Here is a 22,793-nt window from a genome sequence, read left to right as displayed (position 1 = left end):
ATTCTCAGTGGGGCATGAGAGCTCTCCAGGACCCTGTCGCTTTGTTGAAAAGATTTTGTCGATTGCGTTGAAAGTCCAGCTGATCAGATCCGTAACAGTAGTTTTAGTTTTGGAAGATGTGTAAAATAGAAACTCCGATACTCAAATGGAGAGCAAAAAAACAAGAGAACAGGAGAGGGAAGAGAATTGTGTCCACCTTGTACGAGAGCGAGTGAGAAAAAACACAAACAGGACTCCTGCCAGCCAGATTTGCAGAAGTTTGTAAATTTGAATCAGGAAAAGTTTAAGAATTTGAAACTTGTTTTCTGCCCCTGACTTTGTTGATCACAAGATTTAAAAAAAAGCAAACTTTGGTTCTGTCCTCAAATGGTTTTCATCGTGTCTGCCTTACTGAAGTTCTAGTATTTATGTAAATAGGATTATGTCAGACACTACCATGTTGTCTTGTGGTGTACCTCAGGGTTTTGTTTTCGGACCTATTTTAGTCATCTTATACATTCTCCCTCTTGGACAGGTAATTCAAAAGATTAGGAATGTGCAAAATCATCTCTTTGCCAATGATATCCAGCTCTACTTTTCCTTCAAGTATACCATAAATCAAAAACCTCGAGTAATTTTTGGCCTCACATAAAACACTGGTTAATGTCACAGCTCATCTCATTTAACAATTAAACTCGGATTATTGCTCTTGAAAACAAGTATCCTGATTCATGCTCAATAATTCAGGTAGAAAAATCCAACAAAGGTAAATCAGGTCCTCTGGACGGTTTCTTTGTGTGGAAATGTTTCGTCTTTAATCCAAAAGACTTAATCAGGAGCTGCAACAAACTCCGTCTTGTAAATAGCACCTTCACATTGTGGGTCAACCAGTTTGATGGTGTTCAGATGGTTTCTGGAATTTGGTTATTGTCAGATTATTGAGCATGAATCAGGATATTCTGAACCACTTTGGCCATGACTGCCTCAGACGAGTCGACGGGGGGAGAGGACACACTCAAATGGCTGTTTTTAGCTTTAAAAAAATACTGAAGACATGAAAAATTATTCTACAGAGTTTGTATCATATATACCACACAAAACTCACCATGTCCGTATTTTTAAGGTATAACTGGAGTGACAAGATAATGTACCTTTCTCTGCACATTTTGTACCTTGATTTCTGACATTGTCGACCCTTGATGAAGTTCAGTCGCTTGTCATTGTTCTGGCTGAGATAAATTCTGATGTTTGTTGTGAACCTGAAAGCGTGCACTGTGCAAAGTGAAAATATTTGATCCTGTCATGTTTTGAACAGTAAGGATGATAAAATGCTGGTCCACGGGCTCACTCCTCTCCTGCTCTGCTTGTTGCCTCTGTGGAGAATCCTGACAACCGTTTCAAGTCACCCACAGCAGCCATGTCATCTGGTAAGATGTCTTACTTTTACTCTGCAGTTTAATAAAAAACTTCATTTAATCATAAACAAAAACCGCCTCCGCAAGCAGAGACTGTTTAATGTTTGTTTCATGTCTTACGTGAGAGGCCAAAGAAGTTTAATAACTTTTTACAAACTAATTTCTGTTGAATCACTGAATCACTCAATTCAATTCAACCTTTATTTATACAGGTTAGTTCCCATTGAGCCTCAAGGACTCATTTACAAGAGAGACCTGCTACAGACAAACAAAAATAGATAAGGAAAAGAGAAACATGAGAGGGAGGGGAGGTTAAAAAAAAATTGTATCTCGCACTATGTCCTGGCGGGGGCACAGTGTGAAAGTTGCAAAAAAATACTTCACACGTAAACAGCAACATACTGATGACATCATAATATATTTATGCACGAGGGAGCCGACGAAGGCGGTGAGTTGTCCGTAAACACGGTCAGAAAGTTCCATAGACCTGATAAGAGATGGCAGTGTCTGTCAGCCGGCTCAGCTCTGATACAGGCCCACAGATGTCCTTGGGAAGGGCAGGTGGTGGGGTGGGGGGGCAGAGCAGAGCTTCTTGTTCATATAACCTCCAGGAGAAATTTGAGATAATTGGCCTACTCAAGGCCAAGCGGGGAAGCCAGATTCAGAGAATTGTTTTAGGACAGCAGACTCTGCTTGATTTTTTTTGTCTGACTTCAATGACCACGTATGTCACCTTTCCCCCAAAACTCAAACTGTATATCAAATTACTTCTCAGCTACTGAGAAAACAAAATGTACTACTATAATACCTACAAAAGAACTGAAAAAGACAAAAACATAGGTTGCTAAAATTAAAGGCACCATTCTTTGATTTACTGCAAATTGTCTGCCTTGCACGCCAAAACTTAGTTTGACCGTTAAAGCTTATGATGATTTAATTGTTGAGTCGTATATAAATCCAGTTTTCGTATAAATGATTTGAAAAGCCAAAGCATTTTTTCTGTTGCTAACACAAACCTTTATGTGTTCTTGATTTTTTTTTTTTTTAATTGCAGATACAAGAAACTGCTCGCTGCAATAATGGCAAACTCTCATCTGTGCCCGAGGACCTGCCGGTCAACGTAGAGGAGCTTCAGCTGAACTACAATCATATTAAAACACTACAGGAGAACTCTCTTCTACGTTACCCATCACTAAACACCCTAAGCTTAGCTTGCAGTAATCTGGAGAAATTGGAACCAAAGGTTTTTCAAGCTTCAAAATTATTAGAGAGCCTAAACTTTGCAAATAATAACCTCCACATTGGCTACCAAGAGAGCAGCCTTTCGTTAAGGACAGTTCCCGGTCTTAGAGTTCTAGATCTTTCTGAGAACAAGCTGAATGAAGAAATGGCTTTTGCACTTCTTCAAAACTTGACGTCCCTGGAGTACCTCAATCTTTCTGGAAACCTCTTGAAAAGACTGGACGAGACGTCGTTCAGTGATCTCCACCAGCTCAAGGACCTGGACCTTTCGAGGAACGTCATGTTTGAGATAGACGGCGCTTTCAACGGCAACCCGAAACTCCGGCGGCTCAACTTGGCCTTCAACTATCTGCCCTGCCTGACAGACTTCCACATGACTAAGCTGGTTGTCCTTAATGCCAGCCACAACGTCATTGAATGGTTCATCTCCAGGCAAGACCTCAACGAGACCTTCCAGCTAGAGACGCTCGATCTATCAAACAACAAGCTCCTCTTTTTTCCTTTCCTCCCCAGTCGGAGTAACTTACAGAACCTTTACCTGTCCCACAACATTGTGAGGTTCTACCAACACTTAGTAGACAACGTTACGTCCACAAACCTATCCTCAACCGTTGAGTTTTACAATCTGAAGAAACAGGCACGCAATATGACCGCTCAGTTGTGGGATGACAATCTGCACGGTGATATTTCCACTGTAGAGATTTTGGATCTGAGGGGAAACCAGGTGGATAATTTCCCTCATGGATTCCTCAAGAAAATGTCTGCTCTATCAAGACTTCGATTGGGCACAAACTGCTTGGAAACCCTAAACCTTACGTCAGAGCAGTTTTCTGGCAGCTTGTACGAGCTGGACATCAGCAACAACAGACTGAACCGTATTTTAGCAGATAACGGTATGCTCACTAATCTGGGTAATTTGACCTACTTTAACCTGAGCCAAAACAATCTGAACGAGCTACCCTATGGATTATTTTCTTCATTGCCAAGGATCCGGTCAGTGGACCTCAGTTATAACAACGTTAAAATTTGCCATTCGGAGGAAGCTAAAGTTGGTGCACACAACTTTTCAGCTTGCATGGATTGGAGGAACATCATCTCCCTCAGACAACTCTACCTTAAAGGGTGCAACCTTGAAAGAATTCCAGCGTACGCATTCAGGGGGTTGTTGCTGACGCACCTGGAACTGTCTGATAACCCCGGACTCATTGTCCAAGATTCGTTGCAAGGCTTAGGAGGCACATTGCAACATCTAGGCTTAGGAAACACTGAAATACAAGACCTCGACCTCTCCTCTTTTCAAAGTCTGAGGTTTTTAAACCTTTCGAGAAACTCTCTTCTCCATATTCCTCCCTCAGTTCAAAGCATTGACTTGAAAGTTCTGGACTTGAGAGACAACAAACTGTCCACGATCCCCAACGGTCAGGTGAATACTTTGGCCTCAAAGCTTCAGACTGTTTTTCTCACTGGAAATCCGTTCAACTGCTGCCAAACTGAATGGTTCAGGACATTTGAAATAAACACTGTGAATATGGTCGGGCAGGCAGAGATCCAGTGTAAGGATCTCCTACATACGACCCACAGAGCGGAGGACTCTCATTTGTTTTTGTGTTTTGAAGGGGAACCCGTACTGTGGTACATTCTCCTTTTTGTACCCGTCTGTCTGTTTTTTGTTGGAGTCTCTATTATGGTTTTCCTCACCTTAAAACCTAAAATGCTACAAAAATCCATCAAAAAGAAATATTTAAAGCCAACTTCCTACTGATACTTTATAAACCCCAAGTGATGTTTTGCTCAATACATTGTAGAGAAATGTAGCCAAGTGGATATTGAAAATAAATTCAACTGACTTTAAATGTCGTTAATCCTTGTGTGATTGCTAATTCAGCTTTCACGGTGTTGTTTTCTGACTTTTGTACAATCTAACTACTTCTGCACACTTTGGGTAATTTTAGCCATTAATATATCAAAACATTTAGCTCGTTCAAAGGGTGGGCGAGTTGACGTTTGGTTTTTAAAACTTTATGCTTCAGAATCTTTTTTGTCTTCTACTGCTACTTTGAATTTTTAGATAGAGTTTTGATACTTAGCTTCTAAATAGTCATTTTATTATTATTATTATTATTTTGTTCCTCTTTAGTCTTTTGATACTTTTAGCTTTTTGAGCCCCTACTTGCTATTTTAGCCTTTAGTTAAGCTTTTGCTACTTTTACCTTCTAGGTAGTATTTTACTTGATTTAATATTTTCATCATCCTATTGCTACATTTATATATCAGTTAACATTTGGATTTTAGGTAGTTTAGCCTATTTTTAGCTATAAGCTGCCTTTTGCTACTTTTAGCTACAACTTTGAAATGTTATCATTAAGCCAGCATGTTAATACTTTAGGCTAATCTTATGCTACATTTAGCTTCTAGTAAGTATTTTGCTGCTTTTAGCTTTAAGTCAGCCTTTAGCTACTTTTAGCTTGCCTTTCGCTACATTTAGCATTCAGCTTATCTTTGTGCTTTTTGAGCATCTACATAGGTTTTTGCTACTTGTAGTGAGACAACATTTAGCTCCGTTTAGCTTTAGGTTCCCTTTTGCTATTTTAGGTTTTACCTAACTTTTTGTTACTTTAAGAAGTTTGGTAATATTTTGCTACTTTTGGTTTTAAATCAGCCTTGAGCTACTTTTAGCTAGCCGTCTACTACGTTTAGTCTTTAGCTTTTTTTTTGTTGCTTTTTTAGCATCTGGACAGATTTTTGCTACTAGTACTGAGCCAGCATTTTACTCTCTTGAGCATTAGGTTCATTTAGCTATTTTTGGTTAAATCTATTATTTTGCTACCTTTAGCTTTCCTTGCTACTTTAGCCTTTAGTTAAGCTTTTGCTACTTTTACCTTCTAGGTGGTCTTTTTTACTTGATTTAATATTTAAGTCAGCCCATTGCTACATTTACATTATCAGTTAACATTTAGCTATTTTTAGCTTTTAAGTAGTTTTGCCTACTTATAAGCCGACCTTTTGCTACTTTTAGCTACAACTTTGAAACGCCAGCTTTAAGCCAGCATGTTAATACTTTAAGCTAACCTTATGCTACATTTAGCTTCTAGGTAGTCTTTTGCTGCTTTTAGCTTTAAACCAGCCTTTAGCTACTTTTAGCTTGCCTTTAGCTACATTTAGCATTCAGTTTACCTTTTTGCTTTTTTAGCATCTGCATAGTTTTTTGCTACTTGTAGTGAGTCAACATTTAGCTCTGTTCAGCTCTAGGTTCCCTTTTGCTACTTTAGGTTTTACCTTTTGCTATTTTAAGATTTTAAGTAGTCTTTTACTGCTTTTGGCTTTAAGTCAGCCTTGAGCTACTTTTAGCTAGCCTTTTGCTATGTTTAGTCTTTAGCTAACTTTTTTATAATCTGGACAGTTTTTTGCTACTAGTAGTTAGCCAGCATTTTACTCTGTTTAGCATTAGGCTCATTTAGCTATTTTTGGTTTGGTCTAACCTTATGCTACTTTTATCTTTTAGCCAACCTTTACCTGTTTTAGCTTTAAGTTGGCATTTTTCTGCTTTTAGCGAGCATTTTGCCTCTTTTAGTGCTTAAGCTGGTGTTTTAGCTGCTCCTTTCAGCAGTTGTTCCGTTTCTTTCAACTTCAACAACTCTGTTTCAGCTTCTTTAGCTAGCTTCAGCTGTCATTCAGCGCTCCAACTGCAGCTATGCTGTTTGGTTCAGCAAGATGCGGTTCTAATCCAGGCCCTAATTCCGACATCACCAAGAAAAACTGCGGCTGTGTCGGTGTGGGACTCGGTTTGTGTGTAGATAAGCAGAAGTAGTGTGATGCAAGCTGTTGCTATAAGCGGCAGAGGAAACATGAAATGTCCTGTTTTGCTAAGATGTGCAGCAGCTGCTCAGCTCTGGGTCTCAGAGGGGGGGGGTTGTGGTTTCCTTCTCATCAACAAGACAAAAAAATTCCAGGGTACAAGTTGTCATGATGGTTTGAACCTCCGGTAAATTTGTTCAGCTACAAAGCTGACGTCAAAGCAGAGCTTCCTTTGATTCATTAAAGAATAACTGTTGAACGTCATCGAGTGCGAAGACAAATAAAACATTTCTGTTTGTTAAATGTTGCTCAGCAGCGGAGAGGCTGGTACGAAGGTGCTCGGCTCTTTAAAGACTAACCAGAACGTAACCAAACCGACCAACGTCACCGCTGTGGTGCTCCGGGTCACGGTGGTTGGAACATTAAAAAGAGAAACCAGAGCTTCATCATTTGATCAAACTCACGTTTACATTAGAAGAAGCTCGCGCACAAACATGACAGGTTTTTATTTTATATTCAGAATTCAGCATAAAAGCTTATTGCTGAAGGATTTTAGCTGAAAGCTGCTAAAGAAGCCGAAACCAGGCTGAAAAGTTTGCTTTGCTGAACTGTGAGTTGAACTGGACTGCTGAAAGCAGGAAAATTAAAGCAGCAGAAAAACAGCCGAAATGTGTCTGAATGGCAGCAAAAATTTGCAGAATAAGCTGAAATACACAGAGAGGGGATGAATAGGTTACAACATATCAGAAATTAGCTAAATAAGATACTGAAATAAACAGAAAAAGCTGAAATTGGTTTAAAAAAATGTTTAAAAAGCTGAAACTAGCAGAAAGAGGGTGAAAGGAGCATAAAAAGTTGAAATTATTAGAAAGAAGCACAAAAGACAAACATTAACAAAAAAGAAAAAAGCTAAATTAGCATAAAATATCTGAAAAGAAGCTAAAAATGCATAAAAATGTTTAAAAAGTGTAAAAAAAAAAAAGCTGAAATGAATGACTGAAAGGAGCAGACAATTTGAAATTATTAGAAGCACAAAAGAGAGAAATTAAAGTACAAATAGCTAAATTTACTGGAAATACCTAAAAGTAGCAGAAAAGACTGAATCTAGCAGAAAGAAGCTGACAGGAGCAAAAAAATAGAGCGAAAAGCCTAAATTAGTAAAAAAAAAAGGTTTAAGTTAGAAAAATAACTGATAGAAGAAGCTAAAAAAAGGCTGAAATTAGAAAAATAAGTGGCAGAAGCTAAAAAAAAGCTGAAATTAGCAGAAAAAGGCTAAAAGAAGCAGGAAATTTTGAAATTAGAAAAATCATGAACGTACACAAATTAATAGCAAGAAAAAAGCTCAAATCGGCTGAATAAATAAATAAATATGAAATAGCTGACAAAGCAGAAAGAAGCTGAGAAAGAGCTGAACAAAAGCTGAAATGAGCAGCCAAAGGTTTAAACAGCTCAAAGGGCTCGAGTGCTGTGGAGAGAGCTCCATTCATTTTCTATGATTAAAAACATGGCCGACAAAGCTCGATATTTCAAAAAGTAAAAATGTCACAGCAGGAACGTCCTGGAAGAGCCGAATGTTTTGGTACACGAGCTGTTGAAGTAGAACAAAAATTGAGGAACGAGGTTTTTTTTTTGCTGAAAAAACTACGGAAGAAAAACGGATCTAAATAATGAGAACGATTCAAAAACATTCAGACTTTAAAGACGATGAAAAAGAAAACGTCGTTAACTAAATAACAGCCAACATGAAACGTGTTTTGAACGTTTGCATTTTTTGGATCGTCTGCAACAAAAGTAGAGAACGCAGGACGGAGGAGGGCCAGACGGAAGTTGAAGCAGCTCGCTTTGAGGAAGGAACTTTGCTGCTGGTCAGTTTGTGGAACGAGAGGAATTTATTTTGATTACTCAGCGAAATTATACAAACGTCAGCTTTATTAAAAGGTTAACGGCTTTTCATAAAGACAGCACCCACAGTTTTTGATTACTTAAGAATAATTCAGTCTTACGTATTAACCGATATGTGTGGGCTCATAAAGAGCCACGCTTGTGCTGATCTTCCTCTGCCGGGTACGAGGCGAGGTAAACCATGTTTTTTACTTCCCCGTGTTTATTCTTCCCTGAAGCAGCAGCTTGAATTCTCACAGATCAACGCGAACACATTTGGAGAAGTGAAATCTGATGGGGAGCGACCAGATTCATTCTGAAAGCAGCTCTGTGGGACACGGGAAGAGAGGAAACCACCAGACGACGCACACGCGTTGGACATTTTACTAACACGGATCAGTCGCATGCTGTTTTCAGCTGATCTCATGCTGCTGATTATTTTGAGTTGTGTGCTTTGGTCCTCATCTGCTCGCGCAGACTCATGTTCGTGCCGCTGTTGTTTTTGTACCATTAGTGCTTCGTGTATTCAGGACTCGGATCTTACTCATGTTTTTCTTTACAATTTGTGTTTTTGTTGGGTGTAACTGGGACCCTGCAGTATCGTCCCACCTCATGTACCATGTGTGGCGTGTATGACAAATAAATCTGATTAATTTCAGCATTTTCAGCTTCTTTCAGCTTTTTTTTAAAGTGTTGAAATCAGGTCTCTCTTGTAAATGAGTCCTCGAGGCTCAATGGGATTTACCTGTCTAAATAAAGGTTGAATGAATTAAGCTCATTTCAGCTTTTTTATGCTAATTTAAGCTTTTATCTGCTTCTGTGTGCTAATTTCTGCTTTTTATGCTTATTTCAGCCTTTTTCTGCTTCTTTATAATTATAGCTTTTTCTGCTTTATGCCAAATTAAGCTTTTATTCTGCATCTTTAAGCCAATTTCAGCTTTTTTCTGCTTCTTTCTGCAAAATATAGCTCCCTTTAACTTCTTTCTGCCAATTTTAGCTTTTTCTGCATCTTTCTGCTAATTTTAGCTTCTTATTCTCCTTTCAAATTATTTCTGCTAAATTCAACTTTTTCAGCTACTTAGATATTTTTCAGTTAATTTTAGCCTTTTTCTGCTATTTAGTTTGTGTAAATTCTTGCCTTTTGTACTTCTTTCTAATAATTTAAATGTTTTATGCAACTTTCAGGTTCCTTCCAGCTAATTGCGGCTTCTTTCTGACTTTTTCAGCTTTTTAATGCTAACTTTAGCTTTTTATGCTTCTTTTAGCTTCTTTCTGCTAAATCTAGTTGATTTTTTTCCATTTTCAGCTACTTTTTAGACATTTTTCTGTTAATTTCAACGTTTTCCTGCTATTTTAGCTCATTTTTGCCTGTTGTGCTTCTTTCTAATTAAAACTTTTATGCTTCTTTCATTCTCTTTCTGCTAATTTCAGCCAATTTCTTTTTGCTCATTTCAGGGTTTTTTTTGTAACCTGTTCAGCCTCTCCGTATATTTTAGCTTATTTTGCTCATTTCTGCTTTGTTCAGCTTTTTCTACACATTTCAGCTGTTTTTCTGGTTAGATTTTCCTGCTTTCAGCACATCAGCTGTTTAAATCAACTCTCATGAACAGTTCAGCGATGAAACCTTTTCAGCTGGTTTCAGCTTCTTCAGCAGCTTTCAGCTAAAATCCTTCACACTGAATTTTCTCTAGTTAAGCTCCATCCACTGGTTTTGATCCACTTACCTAAACTCAGTAGAGAAGCGGATGCTCCACCTCTTTAATTGCTCGTTAACCCAAGTAGCTATAATCATCCAATCACTTGGCAGCAGCTGAGTTCAGGCTCTCAGGGGAAGCTGAAGTTCAAACCGAGCGTAAAGAAAGTTCATGTGTTTTGAACGTGGCGTGGTTGTTGGGGTTGTCATGCACAACTGTCTAAGGTTTACAGAACCAAGCTGTGTCCAGTTCTGGTGAGCTGCGTGAACTCTAGTCTCAGTTTCCTGCTCTCAGCCGACAGGAAGTGGCACCAGGCGAGATGTTCTGCAGACCTTGGTTGGAACGAGTGGTTGTTTGAGCTACTGTTGCCTGAATTCAACACCGTGGTGTTGAGTCAACGATCCTGTTGATGTCCTCCTGGGGTGGTCAACCTTTCATGCATCTACAGCAGCTGCATGGAGGTGGAACACAGCATCAGGTTCCTGGGCACCCAGGTATCTGCTGATCTCTCCTGCACCGTCCTGAAGAAGGTTCTGCAGCATCTTCACTTCAGGAGGAATAATGTGGCAAAGGATCCGGTGAACTTCTACTGTGCTGACCGGCTGCATCTCGGTGGTTTGATCCCTGCACTGGGGTGGACTGAGGAGGTGGACACTGCGTCCTCACCCATCTAAAGTCCATCTTCATCTTCATGTCTCAGCAGATCCACTAACTTCACCAAAGACAGCTCCCAACTTATTGAGCTGTTGCCTCCAGGCAGACACCAGGTACACCAGGACCCAGACCACCAGATTCCGAGTTCCTTTCCCCGAGCCATGACCGTTTTGAACACGTATGTGCTGTTTTAGGTTAAATGTGGATGTTACGTCACGCTGTGGACTCAGAGAACTCCTGGTTTTGAGCTTCGTCGTACTCGTGATGAAGACGGTAAAGCTTCATTCGTTCATTCCGTCATCTTTAACGTGTCTCCTCGGACGTTAGCGAGGCGTTCTGGTCCACTCAAGCTGCCGCTCACTGGGTATTTTCTCTCGTACGGACCGTTCTCTGTAAACCCACAGATGGTTGCGAGTTAAAATCCCAGCAGATCAGCAGTTTCACCACGGTGAGACGCCTGAATGCTCTGAGTTTCTGACACGCTTGGCTACTTAGCTGTGTTAACGAGCAATTGAATCTAAAGTGGACAATACCTTCATCCGAAACACACCTGGCGTGACCGAGTTTCATACCAAATATTAAGCAATCTGGTAGCACCTGGAATATGTGTTGAAGACTTTCAGCTACTACCACGCCAAATTTTAGCTGAATGTCAGTAAAACAGCCAGACTTGCAGCCATTATAGTTTTGGTTAAGACTGATTCGTTGTGGCAGCCATCTTGAATCGGGTTGACTCCACAAGTTAATAAGCTATAGACATTAGACATACCCCCAGTGATGATGAATGTCCAATGACATCTTATGCCATAAACTGTCAGATATTGGTTTCTCTGATCACATTATCGATTGGTTTTCTACTTATCTCTCAGGCCAAAAGCAATGCGTTCAGAACAATCTGTCAATAATGGTGTACCACAAGGCTCAGTCTTAGGACCCACCCTCTTTACAATATACAGTACATATGTAACGTAGGTCACATCATTCCTGATACATCCTTGCATTTCTGTGCAGACAATACAGTGGTTTATTGTCAAGCTAAATCAGTTGCTAAGGTTTTCCAGCTTTTACGGTCTACTTTTGACATCATCCAGTCAGATTTGTTCCGTCTCAAACTTGTGATAAATGCTGATAAAACCAAAGGGATGTTGTTTTCAAACAGGAAGTTGGTACCAGCAGTCCTCCTTTCTATTTCATCTACGAATGGTGTTCCATTTGAGTTTGTGAATTCTTACAAATACTTGGGAATCTGGGTCGATGCACTTCTCTTTTAAGCCGCACTGAAAACTTGATAAAGAAACTGAAATTAAAAATGAGTTTATTTTTCAGAAATGGATCTTGCTTAACTCTGAATGTTAGGAAACGCCTTATAGCTGCTACTTTCCATCCAGCCATACTGTGACATATAGTTACATAAACTACAAGCACCCTGTAGATGTTGGACGCTGTCTATCATGGTGCGTTAAGCTTCATAACCGGTTGTAATTACCATACCCACCAGTGCGCCCTGTATTCACTGGTTAACTGGTCATTAACTTCATGCAGGCTCTCTCACTGGTACATTTTCATCTTTAAATCACTTCTTGGTCTGTTGCCTTCTAATTTCTCAACCTACATGAGTGCAGCTACAGCGTGCGCTCTCAGGACATCATTACCTGCAGCGTCCCCTCAGTGAGAACTGAACTTGACAAAAGGGCCTTCTCCTGCTCCGCTCCCGTTTCCTGGAACATCTTACAAAAAGATATGAAGCTCTCAACTTTGACCTCTAAGGGATTTTAAACAATTGTTAAGTTTAATGCAAAAATCAACGAAGACATGTTCCTGTTTTTAGTATTTTACCTCGTTTCATAACGCAGCTTGTTTTCATTTAGTTTTATATCACTACTTTTATTTACTTTTTATTTTATATGCCTTTTATGGCTGTTTATTGTTCATTTATGGTTTTGTTTTTTAGTCTCTCTTGTAAATGAGTCCTCGTGACTCAATGAGACTAACCTGTAGAAATAAAGGCTGAATGATATTTTCTTCAGTGGTTCATGAGATATTTTACTAACAAATGCAATTACATGATTTCCCAGCTTTCGTGGCCTTGGGGGTGGGGTGTAATGATCTTTGCTGTTTTTCTAGACATCTTGACTACAGATTCATCTTCCTTCCAGGATTAGCGAGCGTGAAATTTTATTTTTTGCGTATCTGCGTCTTCGGCTGTAGCGGCTAAAGGCGAGCCGAAGCCGTTTCGCTGAAACAGCAGAAGTTAAAAAGTTTTGGCAGCTGTCAACGTTACAGAAAATATGGACTGCAGAAAGAGGAAGTGCTTTTTCTCAGGCATGCTATCGCTCGTCTGATCATCTGCGTGAACCGGTTGATGCTGCCTTCAGCTCGCTGAGAAGAACGTGGTGGAAAAAAAAAAAAAAGATCGGAGCTCAACTGAACGACCGTTTTCTTTAATATCAAAGGGTCAAAGGTAACATCGAAGAGTCTTAACAAAAGTTGCACAAAAACAAAACAGCCCGACTTTTATTCTGTAGTTTTGCTTCAACCGCAGGAGTCCAGTTTAGTTTAATTCTTTAATAGTTGTCTTTTTGGAAATGAAAATATTCCCGTGTGTTGAGACGAGCAGGCGGCTCGTTAGTCAACGGCCGGTTTGCAAAACTCGTTTCCTCTCAGCTCTTCCTGCTCCTCCGAGGGCACAAAAAGGTCACATTTTTAAAAAGCTTGGTCCTGAACGACATCAGGCAGTGCCGTTTGAAATTTACTTTAATAGGTTTCCAAATAAGTCAACAAGTAATTATGAAACGCGGGTATGCGTTCAATGTAAGCAAAGCCGAAATCGGCTGAAAAGAAAAGCCGAAGAGTTGAGACACGTGAGCTGGCTGTTTTTGTAGCTTCGCCACTTTTATCCTCAAGTCCCTTAAACTGTCGCTTGGCGTGCGATTTAAAATTCCCCGAGCTGTTTAGGATTAGTAGAACTTCATAAACAAACAAACAAACAGCTGTTTTGGAACAAGAGTAGTTAAAATGTTTTAAATGTTTAAAAAAAATGTTTTGTGGGGAGTGGTGGTGAAGAGGTCAGAGAAGGTGGGCCTGTGATTGGAAGGTCACTGGTTCGACTCCCGGTACCGACATTAGACCTGTCGTGATAAACAATAAATCAATTAATCGCACGGTGAATGAAAATTATCAACCTCATTTTCATTTATCGGTTTTATCGTTTCTCCGTCTCTCTCTTTCTACTGAAGACACTGGACGACAAAAGGCTCAACTCGTGTTCTTCACTGATGCCTCCCTTTCTCTTTCAAATACATTTTAACCGTCCAAAATCGCATTTTTGGATCGTTAAAAGAAGCTAAGCTACGAGCTAAGCTAACAGGCCGACCTCAGGGGAAAAAACCTCCGTCTTGTTGAAGCTCCAACCCGTGCCTTCATGTAAAAAGTTGTTTTTCTTTGCAAAAAGAAGCTGAGAACTTGTGGACTGATTTTTTTTTATTAAAAGCTTCGTTTGACAAATGCTATGCTAAAGAGCTCAAACCACACCGAGCGTCCACTATTTTGAGAACCGAAAAAAGGAAGAGACACAGCCCATGTCACGTCAAGGGGCCTCCCTCCCATTTTTCTTAAAAAGACGCACTGCTCACTCCCTCACTATCCATCCTTAGGTTCAAACTGCTATCCGGTGGTCGCCAATAGGTACTACACACAAAATTTTTTATTTTTTCTTAAATTTGACAATTACCAATTATTGTCAAATTCCAAACATTATCGTTTATCGCAATAATTTCTGAGACAATTAATCGCCCAGCAAAATGTATCATGACAGGCCTAACCGACATCATCAAAATGTGGGTGCACGGCGAAAGAACCGTGTTTGCCCTACTGTTATAAAAAGAGGGGCGCCGCGCCGCTCCCCGTCAACAGAACCGAACGCTCCACCTAGCGACTCTGCTAATTTATTGGGGGCCGAGATGGTGTAGAGGCAGGGCAGCTGGCTTGGGACACGAAAGTCCCAGGTCCGATCCCCAGTCACTGCACATCACGTGGTGTCTCTGGGCAGCACACCTCATCCCTAAAATGCCCCCCCGGGCGCTTTCAATAGCTGCCCACTGCACCACCTGGTGGTGGATGGGTTAAATGCAGAGACTAATTTCGCCATTGTATGGAAACATACAGTGCTGACATTGTGATGACATTATTATTATTATTGACAGAAGTTGAGCTGAATTTTGGTGTGGTAGTAGCCGAGCATCGTCCCAACACAAGGCTTTGAGCAACGTTTTGGTCCCAGTGTTGATTAGATGTGGCAGCCATCTTGAATCGGACCGATTCCACTTCGAATGATTCTGAGCCGTGGTTCATGATATTTTGCTAACAGACGAATACTCATAAGAACAAAACTCTGAAAAGTAAACTTGTGGGAAAACATTTTAATGTTAAAATTTTTTTTTATCACTTTGTGTCGTTATTTTCTTCACCTTTGTGCGTTTCTTGCACATTAAGTTTTGTGAATCAACGGACCTTCTGCTGGTCCCATCAGAACACACGAAAATGTTCGTTTATTTTCCTTTTTAATGTTTTATATTGAACATGTATCGTACATTTGGTTGCTGTTGGATGGGCTGCACAAAACAAAGACATAAATCTTAAAAATCAAGAAAATACTTTGGAGAAAACAACAAATATTAAACTGAAATGAATTTTCAGGTCAAACGGAGCCGCGTTAGTAAGACGTAAAGCAAGTTAAAGTAAACAGCAAACTGATCCAAACCACATAAATAAATAGTTTTTTTCTTTAAAGATGCTCATTTTGTTCATTTCACCACAGCTGCAGCTGTTTTCTGGTCGAGGATCAGAAATGGACCAAACACTGGTGGTGTCGCTGCAAACTAACAGGAAAAAACCAACAATCCAGAAGCGTCAACGTTTTCCTGTAAAGTTTCAGACACAAACTCAAAATGAAACTGGTATTTAGGTAAATACATCACTTAAAAATAAGACTTAAAAAATATTCAGCACCTCTCCTCACTTCTAAAGGAAGTGCCTTTTTTTTAATTCCCAGGGAAAAAAAACAGATAAAAAGATCTGAGATGCATTTTGTAAACAATCTCTTTGAAAGAAGTTAATGTTCTGCTAAATGAAAAGGAGGTTTTACTGGAAAGAAATGAGAGGTTGGGTCCATTTGCTGTAATTTATTCGGTCCTATGTGCTGCGTGTGAAACTCTTGTTTCCCTGCAGTATAAATACGAGATGACAGCTGGGGGGCACGGGGCCGGAGGAGGGAGGGGGTTCAGTTGAGCAGCTCCAGGTAAGTGATGGGCACCTTGCCCTTCTGGGTCCCTCTCTCCCCCATCAGCCAGTCTGAGTCCATGCCGGGGATGCAGCTGACCGTGATCACCTGCAGGGACAGGAAGCAAACAGCTGCAGCAAAGGACGGACCGGACCGACGAGTTCACAGCACTTCAGGACCGGGGGGGACGGGAGGGGGGGGGGGGGGGGGGGGGGGGGGGGGGGGGGGGGTGTATTAAGGCTGTGGCTGTGAAGCAGCAACAGCTGCACCATTTATTCTACTACTAATATAAGTTTTTTAATTGTTTTAATATTTTTATTTAAATAAAAATTTAAATGGCATGAATATATATATATATATATATATATATATATATATACTGTAGATGGTGCAGCTTTTCTAGCATTTACAGTAATTTGTGTTATGATTTGTTACGGTAGTTCAGCTGTTGGCTCACGAGCAGGTAAAGGTCTGACAACATGACCTTCATCGAAAGTGTATAAATCTGTTTCTGGACCTTTTTCTTTGGGGGACCGTGGAAACGCCCGCTCACCTCGTCAGCCAGCAGGGAGAGCTCGCTGCTGCTGGCAGCGTCGTAGTCGTATAGAACTCGGGCTTTGCGGCTGCCGTTGGAGCTGCGCAGCTCGTTGAAGCCCCCCGACGAGGCGGCCCGGCCCGCCGACACGCCGGGCAGGGAGGCCGACACCGGGATGGTGGGCACCGAGACGCTGGCCCCGCCCGACACCGAAGACTGGTTGTTGTTGGAGAACGTCGAGGGGAAACTGGGAAGAGGATCAGAGTTGCTGCAAACCGAAGGTGAAACATCCGGAGCAGGACTCGAAGAGAACCCACCTGCCGAGCTGCTTCTGGAGGTCCACCATGTACTGGTAACACTGTGCGTAGTACGTCGTCTGGGCCTCCACAAAGTCGTTCAAGCAGCGCAGGTGGTGCGCCTGGCAACGCAGGAGAAACGTCTCGGCCGAGAGTACACATCAAACAAAACTCCTCGTTAGAGCTACGTACGTGGGTGCTGCCGACGCCCTCCAGCAGCAGGCGGGTGATCTCTGCCTGTCGGTCAAACTCACTCTGGGTCATCCTCAGCTCCTGCTCGGCCTGACGACCAAGAATCGGACTTTAGTGCGTTTATTTTAGAGGAAAATTACGATATTTATCCATCCAAATACCAGTTAGACCACAACAGACCAGTTAAACCATAATCAAATGGAAGATGGCTCCAACGTTCCACTCACCTCGGCCACTTCCTCCGCTCACATCTGCGGCTTTGCGTTTTAGAAAACAGTGACACAGAAGTTAGAGCTGCAGCTGCTGCGCAGCCGACACAACAAACAACACGTTCTCACGGCGCGTCTCATCCGTCGGGTCTCTTACGACCGAACCTGATGACATCATCAGTGAAGGACTGAAACCGAGCTGGTGCCGACCTGCACAACGCCTCCTCGGCTACAACCACGTCACATCGTGGCTCTGAAAATCGCAGCCTTGTTGCCGTTTTCGCTAAGGTCAGTTAGCTGCAGCGGCCATCTTGAATCAGCTCGACTCTAAAAAGTTAAATCAGCCGCAGACGTAACGAAAGTGCGCTACGAGTTCCAACATCTGTTCGGAGATTCCCCGAGATATTTTGCTAACAGAAGGACAAACGCACACCTAGGAAATTACAAGATCACTTCCTTTGTGGGACATAAAAAGGAATAAATATAAACATTTGGAACTTCTACATTTGCTGACCAAAAATGAAAGAAGTTTATACAAACGCATGTCGTTAAAAACAGGAAGTCGCTCCTTAACCCAGCTACGCTTCGATTATCGTGTGCAAATTTATTTATTTTTGGCGTTAATGAATGTGACTGATCCGAAAAATCTTCTGAACGTTTTTTTGACTTTGTCAGAACTATTTTAAACGCTCCCGTAAACTCCCAGTCACTTTGCCGCCCTCTAGTGTTCCTCCGGGGGAAATAACGTGACCCATTGAAATCCCTTTATAAATGCTCCTTTGATGCCACATTCATAGATAAAATGATGTTTCTTTGAGAAATGTTTTGCTGTTTCACTTCTATCCCTCCACGTGTGATTTTCATATTAACCCGCCAGCCGGTCGTCTGCTCTCACCTTCGAGGGACGCTGTAATATAATAATACACAACAGAATATAAAGAATGAACTCTTGGTATAAAACAGAAGATGCACATGCACGCACGCTGGCGGCTCTACGGCTTGACTGAAAACTGGGCCTCGTCTGCTTTTCCTAAAACGCCATCCTGTAGAGCAGGGGTCCCCAACCACCGGGTCAATTTATACCGGGACCACAGAAAAAAACCTTTTATTTTGAAAAATCACCAGATTCTCTCCACCACGTGTGTCAATGACTCACTCTTGACGCGGGTGAACATACACAAGTGGTAATTTCAGTTTCTGTTGGACGCGTGCGCCCGTTGGGTCTGGAGCAGGCAGGACAGGAGGAGGTGCGCTGTCCTTCGCATTTCTGCTTCTGCTCTTAAAAAAACATCTCCGCCCCTAAAAGTTCAAAGTCACGGGCAATTTTATCAAAAACCACAAACATAATTAAAGTTTTGCACCGCGCATAAGTTCCTGCGCTTTTGTGAACGATGTGATGTGTGAGGAGGATGACGAGGCTCGGCTGACCCCGGTGTGGGATCTACTCATTAAATGACAAATGATCCTGCACTTAATACACTTATAAATCACAAAGTGATGTAAAAGTACTTTTAAAATACAGGTGCTGCTCGTAAAATTAGAATAACGTGAAAAAGTTGATTTATTTCAGTAATTCCATTCAAAAAGTGAAACTTGGATGTTCATTCGTAGCACATTTTTATTCAAAAATTGCTCTAAAATAAAGATATTAACTTTTTTTTTTTTAAGTACAGAAGGTCTGTAGGGAGCTAAAACATTTAAAAAATTAAATAATTTAAATTATATTTATTTTCAGGCTGAGCAGAAATGGCTTTAAAGAACGACAAAAACTCTCAACTGGTATTTTCCAAACGACGGAGTTTCCTCCAGGAGCGGCTCGAGGGTTAAACTTCTGCTAAAGAGCTGGGGAGGGTTCAAACGTGAACGCGTCACAAAGCTGCAGAAGAGACGAAGAAAAGATGAACGTGACGGTGCGACACCAGAAGAAGAGGAAGCGCAAAACTTCCCGTGCTGCTCATGAGACACAAGTCACGGGAAATTAAACGGAAACTCTCGTGTCGTGCAACTCGTTAAACAGAAATATACGAACATCCCCGAAGAGTTCAATGAAGTTAAACGCAACAAATAACCGTTAGTCACATCCGCACGTTCACATTTCTCTCCTTACAGGCGGTAAATTAACTCCATGATGCAGAGACGTTCGACTGAGGGCCCACGGGTCCATTTTTAAATAAAAATACATTTTAAATCATCAAACAAACAATTAATGACAATAACTGCTGCACGTCTTGGCCCTGAGCAGTTTAGTTAAATAGCCATAAGGACTACGGGAAGCGCTTACACCTGAAAAGGTCCTAAAACAGTAAACACACACACATTGTGTTATGGTGTGTGTGTGTTATGGTGTGTGTGTGTGTGTTATGGTGTGTGTGTGTGTGTGTTATGGTGTGTGTGTGTGTGTGTGTACTCACTGCAGCTCTGGCGTCGGGCATCCTGGCTTTCTTTAACCTGGTTTTAGCTGCGTCCAGATCCAGACGTTTGACCTGCAGCAGCTTCCGCTCTTTCTGAACGACGTGAAAAAAATATAAAAAATGAAGGCATTAAAACGTTTCTTTGGAAAAAGTTCAGTTTTCAAACAGCCGGGCTTTTAATAGTGTGCCTGTTTATGAAGTTCACACTATTGTGATCCATTTTTATTCCGTATGTTTTTGGCGCAGTTTTCGATCCATGTCAACAAATCATGAATCGAAACGTTCAGCTCGTTCAATCCTGCTGTGACTTTCGGTTTTGGTGCAACTTCAGCTTTTTTTTTTTTTTTTTTTTTTTTTATATTTAGCCTTTTCTGACATTTTTTTCTCATAGAAAATGAACCGAGCTCATTTTCCATCCTTCACATCTTTAGATCTGTTTAAACCTTTTACTGCTGCTTTCACTTTTTGTTCTGCTTCAGCTTCCTTCTGCAAATTTAAACATTTTTCAGCTACTTTCAGCTGATTTTTTCAGCTGTTTTGCACTCCTTTCAGATTATTTCTGCTAACTACAACATTTTTGTGCTTCTTCTAACTTTTCTACTAATTTCAGCTTGTTTTGCTCCTTTCAGCTTATTTCTGCAAGTTTATTCTTTTTCTGCTATTTCAGCTACTATTTAGCTGTTTCGTGCTAATTTTAGCTTTCTCTGCTAATTCCACATTTTTTGCACTTATTTCAACTTTTTTCAGCCTAATTCAGCAAAAACGGGCTCTTCCTTCTGGTTATTTAAGCTTCTTTCTGCCCTTTTTTAGCTACTATTCAGCAAATTTCTGCTTTTTTCAGATAATTTCCACTTCAGCTAATTTCAGCTTGTCATGCTCCTTTCAACTTATTTCTGCTACTTTCAGCTTTTTCTGCTATTTCAGCTAGTTTTCAGCTATTGTTTGCCGATTTATTTAATTTTTTTTTAGCTAATTTCAGTCTTTTTTTTGTTGTTGCAAATTAATAAAAACCGTGTTTTTTCATTCGACGGGTTTCTCTCTGAACACAACTGATACAAACGAACGGCTTCAGTGTCTGTAAACACAGCTCAGCCACCAACTCTGATTAAAGCTCTATCAGGCAAAGAAGAAGCCACATGTGAACACCTTCTCTTCACCAGAGCTCATTTAAAGTGGACTGAGGCGGAGAACTGAAACCACGAGCGCCACAGAGGAAGAGTTAATTCTAAAGCCTGCCTCTCTGATGGTATGGGGGTGCATTAGGTTCAAGGGCAGATTACAAATCTGGAGGAGATTACAGGTTTTAGAACATCGGCCGACAGTCCGACTCACCAGGATGGTTTTAAAGTCGCCCTCCAGGAAGTTTCGGAAGGGCGTCAGGAAGTTGAGGGCGGAGCTCTGGATGAACTCGCGCTCCGCGCCGCCGATCTGCTTCTGCGTCTCGCCGCACTTTATCAGAGCGTTTCCTGTAACAGTCCGCGAACAACCGGGTGAATCTACCGAGACCTGAACAGAACCGGCTCCCGACGCGCGGAGTCAGGAGAAAGTCACGACGACATCTTTCATTCGTTCAACCTTTATTTAAACAGATGCGTCACATTGAGCCTCAAAGACTCGTTTACAGTGAGAGCTGCTTGGACAGACAGAAAAAGTGAAGAACTGGACACATGCAGGAAGTGGCACAGATGTGTGAACACTGACGGTTTTAAAACGAAGAAACACGACATTTACTGTTCTGACGCATGGACAATAATCCAGGTAGAAACATCTAACAAAGTTAAGTCAGGTCCTCTGGACGGATTTAAATAAATAAACAAATATTTACTGATTTACTTTGCCTCTTCGTTCTAGTTTTCTGTTCTGATGGGATTCAGAGAAAAAGTTATGGACAAATTTAGCCCGACGTGATAAGACAGGGAGGTTGCTTGTTGCTAGGTAACGGGGACATTGTAATAAACCACCCAGGGGTCGACATCAGCGGTTGCTGGTCGTCGTGACAACCAGACCTCGCCGCGAGGTTGTCCGGTGCTTCTCCGTCGCCGCGACGTATTTCTGTCATCTTTAAAAATGAAAGGAGGAAGAAAAAAAAAAAAGTGTTTCGTTGTAGGATCCAGGGATTAAACAGACGCTGCTGTCAATAAATAACCAGAACCAGAAGCAAGTTGCCTGTGTCTGTTAGCAAAATATCTTGTGAACCAGTGGATGGGTTTTAATGAAACTCCCAGGAAGTGATGACTGGCTGTGCGTCTACAGCTGCCTGATTCAAGATGGCCGCCACAGCGCAGCAACCTTGGTAAACACAAACGGCTGCAAGTCGGTCAGTTTTACAGACGCTGAGCTAAAATTCGGTGTGGAAGTGGCTGAGAGTGTTCCACAACACGTACTCTGAGCTCCAACAGGCCGACACGTTTTAATTACGGTCGGCGTTTGGGATGAAAAATCTGGCTTCGTGGAAACTGGGTTGCTTCCCACTGTAGACGAGCGTCTGCTCAGAGGGAATTACTGGTTTCTCTGTTTAAAGTGGATTTAAGCTGCTTTTTTCTTGTAATCTGGAACTATGTACGTGTAAATAAATCTGAATACCCCTGAGAACATCTGTGTACTTCTGTGTACTTAAAAGCCACTCGGCTGAAAGAAGAGACAGAAATACTGCACGTTGGTGAGAAGGAGGATTTTTGAGGTTGTAGTTACTCATTTTTGTAGTTTTTAAAAACAGATTCAGAGTCGGGGGTGTATCGATCAGGACGGAGTCCGCAGGTGTCGGGTTCTGCACTCACCGTAGGCGGTACCAGGTCCAAAATCGTTCCCCGACTCGATCATGGACTGGCCCAGCAGGTCGTGGTTGTTCACTCGCGTCGGGGCCTTCTTCTCCAGCTTCTCGTACACGAACTCTTCCAGCCGCACGTCTGAGGAGGAGGAAAAACTGGATGATGAAGTCATAAAAGGACCGCTCAAACAGAAGGTTCTCAGAACCGCGGGCCCGGATGAGATCCGAACAGCCTGACTTGAATTTGGTGATTAAATTAGAAGCTTTAATGATGTAAATCGAGACAAGAAGAAGCTGCTGGTTCGAATTACAGAAACGGTGACGATCAGGCGATCGGTGGGAGGATTCGAGCAGACGGCGTTCAGCGTGTCTGAGACGACTGACACTACCAGGCGGTCTGTGTGTGTGTGTGTGTGTGTGTGTGTGTGTGTGTGTGTGTGTGTGT

General features: G+C 41.5%; 2 protein-coding genes across 2 annotated transcripts in view; one reads left to right on the top strand and one right to left on the bottom strand.

Annotated features, from left to right (window-relative positions):
* Positions 1-1,304: 1,304 nt before the first annotated feature.
* nrros (negative regulator of reactive oxygen species) lies at positions 1,305-4,448 on the top strand. Its single transcript, XM_037693819.1, has 2 exons — positions 1,305-1,406; positions 2,449-4,448. Exons 1-2 carry the CDS (start codon positions 1,308-1,310, stop codon positions 4,396-4,398), a joined length of 2,049 nt encoding a protein of 682 aa, XP_037549747.1. The 5' UTR covers positions 1,305-1,307; the 3' UTR covers positions 4,399-4,448.
* Positions 4,449-15,694: 11,246 nt separating this feature from the next.
* Positions 15,695-22,793, bottom strand: part of sh3glb1a (SH3-domain GRB2-like endophilin B1a) — an 8,694-nt gene continuing 1,595 nt past the window's right edge. Inside the window, exons 3-9 of the mRNA XM_037694123.1 lie at positions 22,359-22,487; positions 20,914-21,047; positions 19,582-19,674; positions 16,962-17,051; positions 16,791-16,891; positions 16,492-16,720; positions 15,695-16,046 (exon numbers count right to left, since the gene is read on the bottom strand). Coding sequence (XP_037550051.1) covers positions 15,939-16,046; positions 16,492-16,720; positions 16,791-16,891; positions 16,962-17,051; positions 19,582-19,674; positions 20,914-21,047; positions 22,359-22,487 — 884 coding nt within the window. The 3' untranslated portion in view covers positions 15,695-15,938. The remainder of the gene's footprint in view (positions 16,047-16,491; positions 16,721-16,790; positions 16,892-16,961; positions 17,052-19,581; positions 19,675-20,913; positions 21,048-22,358; positions 22,488-22,793) is intronic.

This window comes from Nematolebias whitei, chromosome 20 (assembly GCF_014905685.2).
Source record: "Nematolebias whitei isolate Nwh7 chromosome 20, NemWhi1, whole genome shotgun sequence".
Classification (NCBI taxonomy): Eukaryota; Metazoa; Chordata; class Actinopteri; order Cyprinodontiformes; family Rivulidae; genus Nematolebias; species Nematolebias whitei.
Note: the sequence above shows the minus strand (reverse complement) of the source record. Positions and strands in the feature narration are given on the sequence as shown.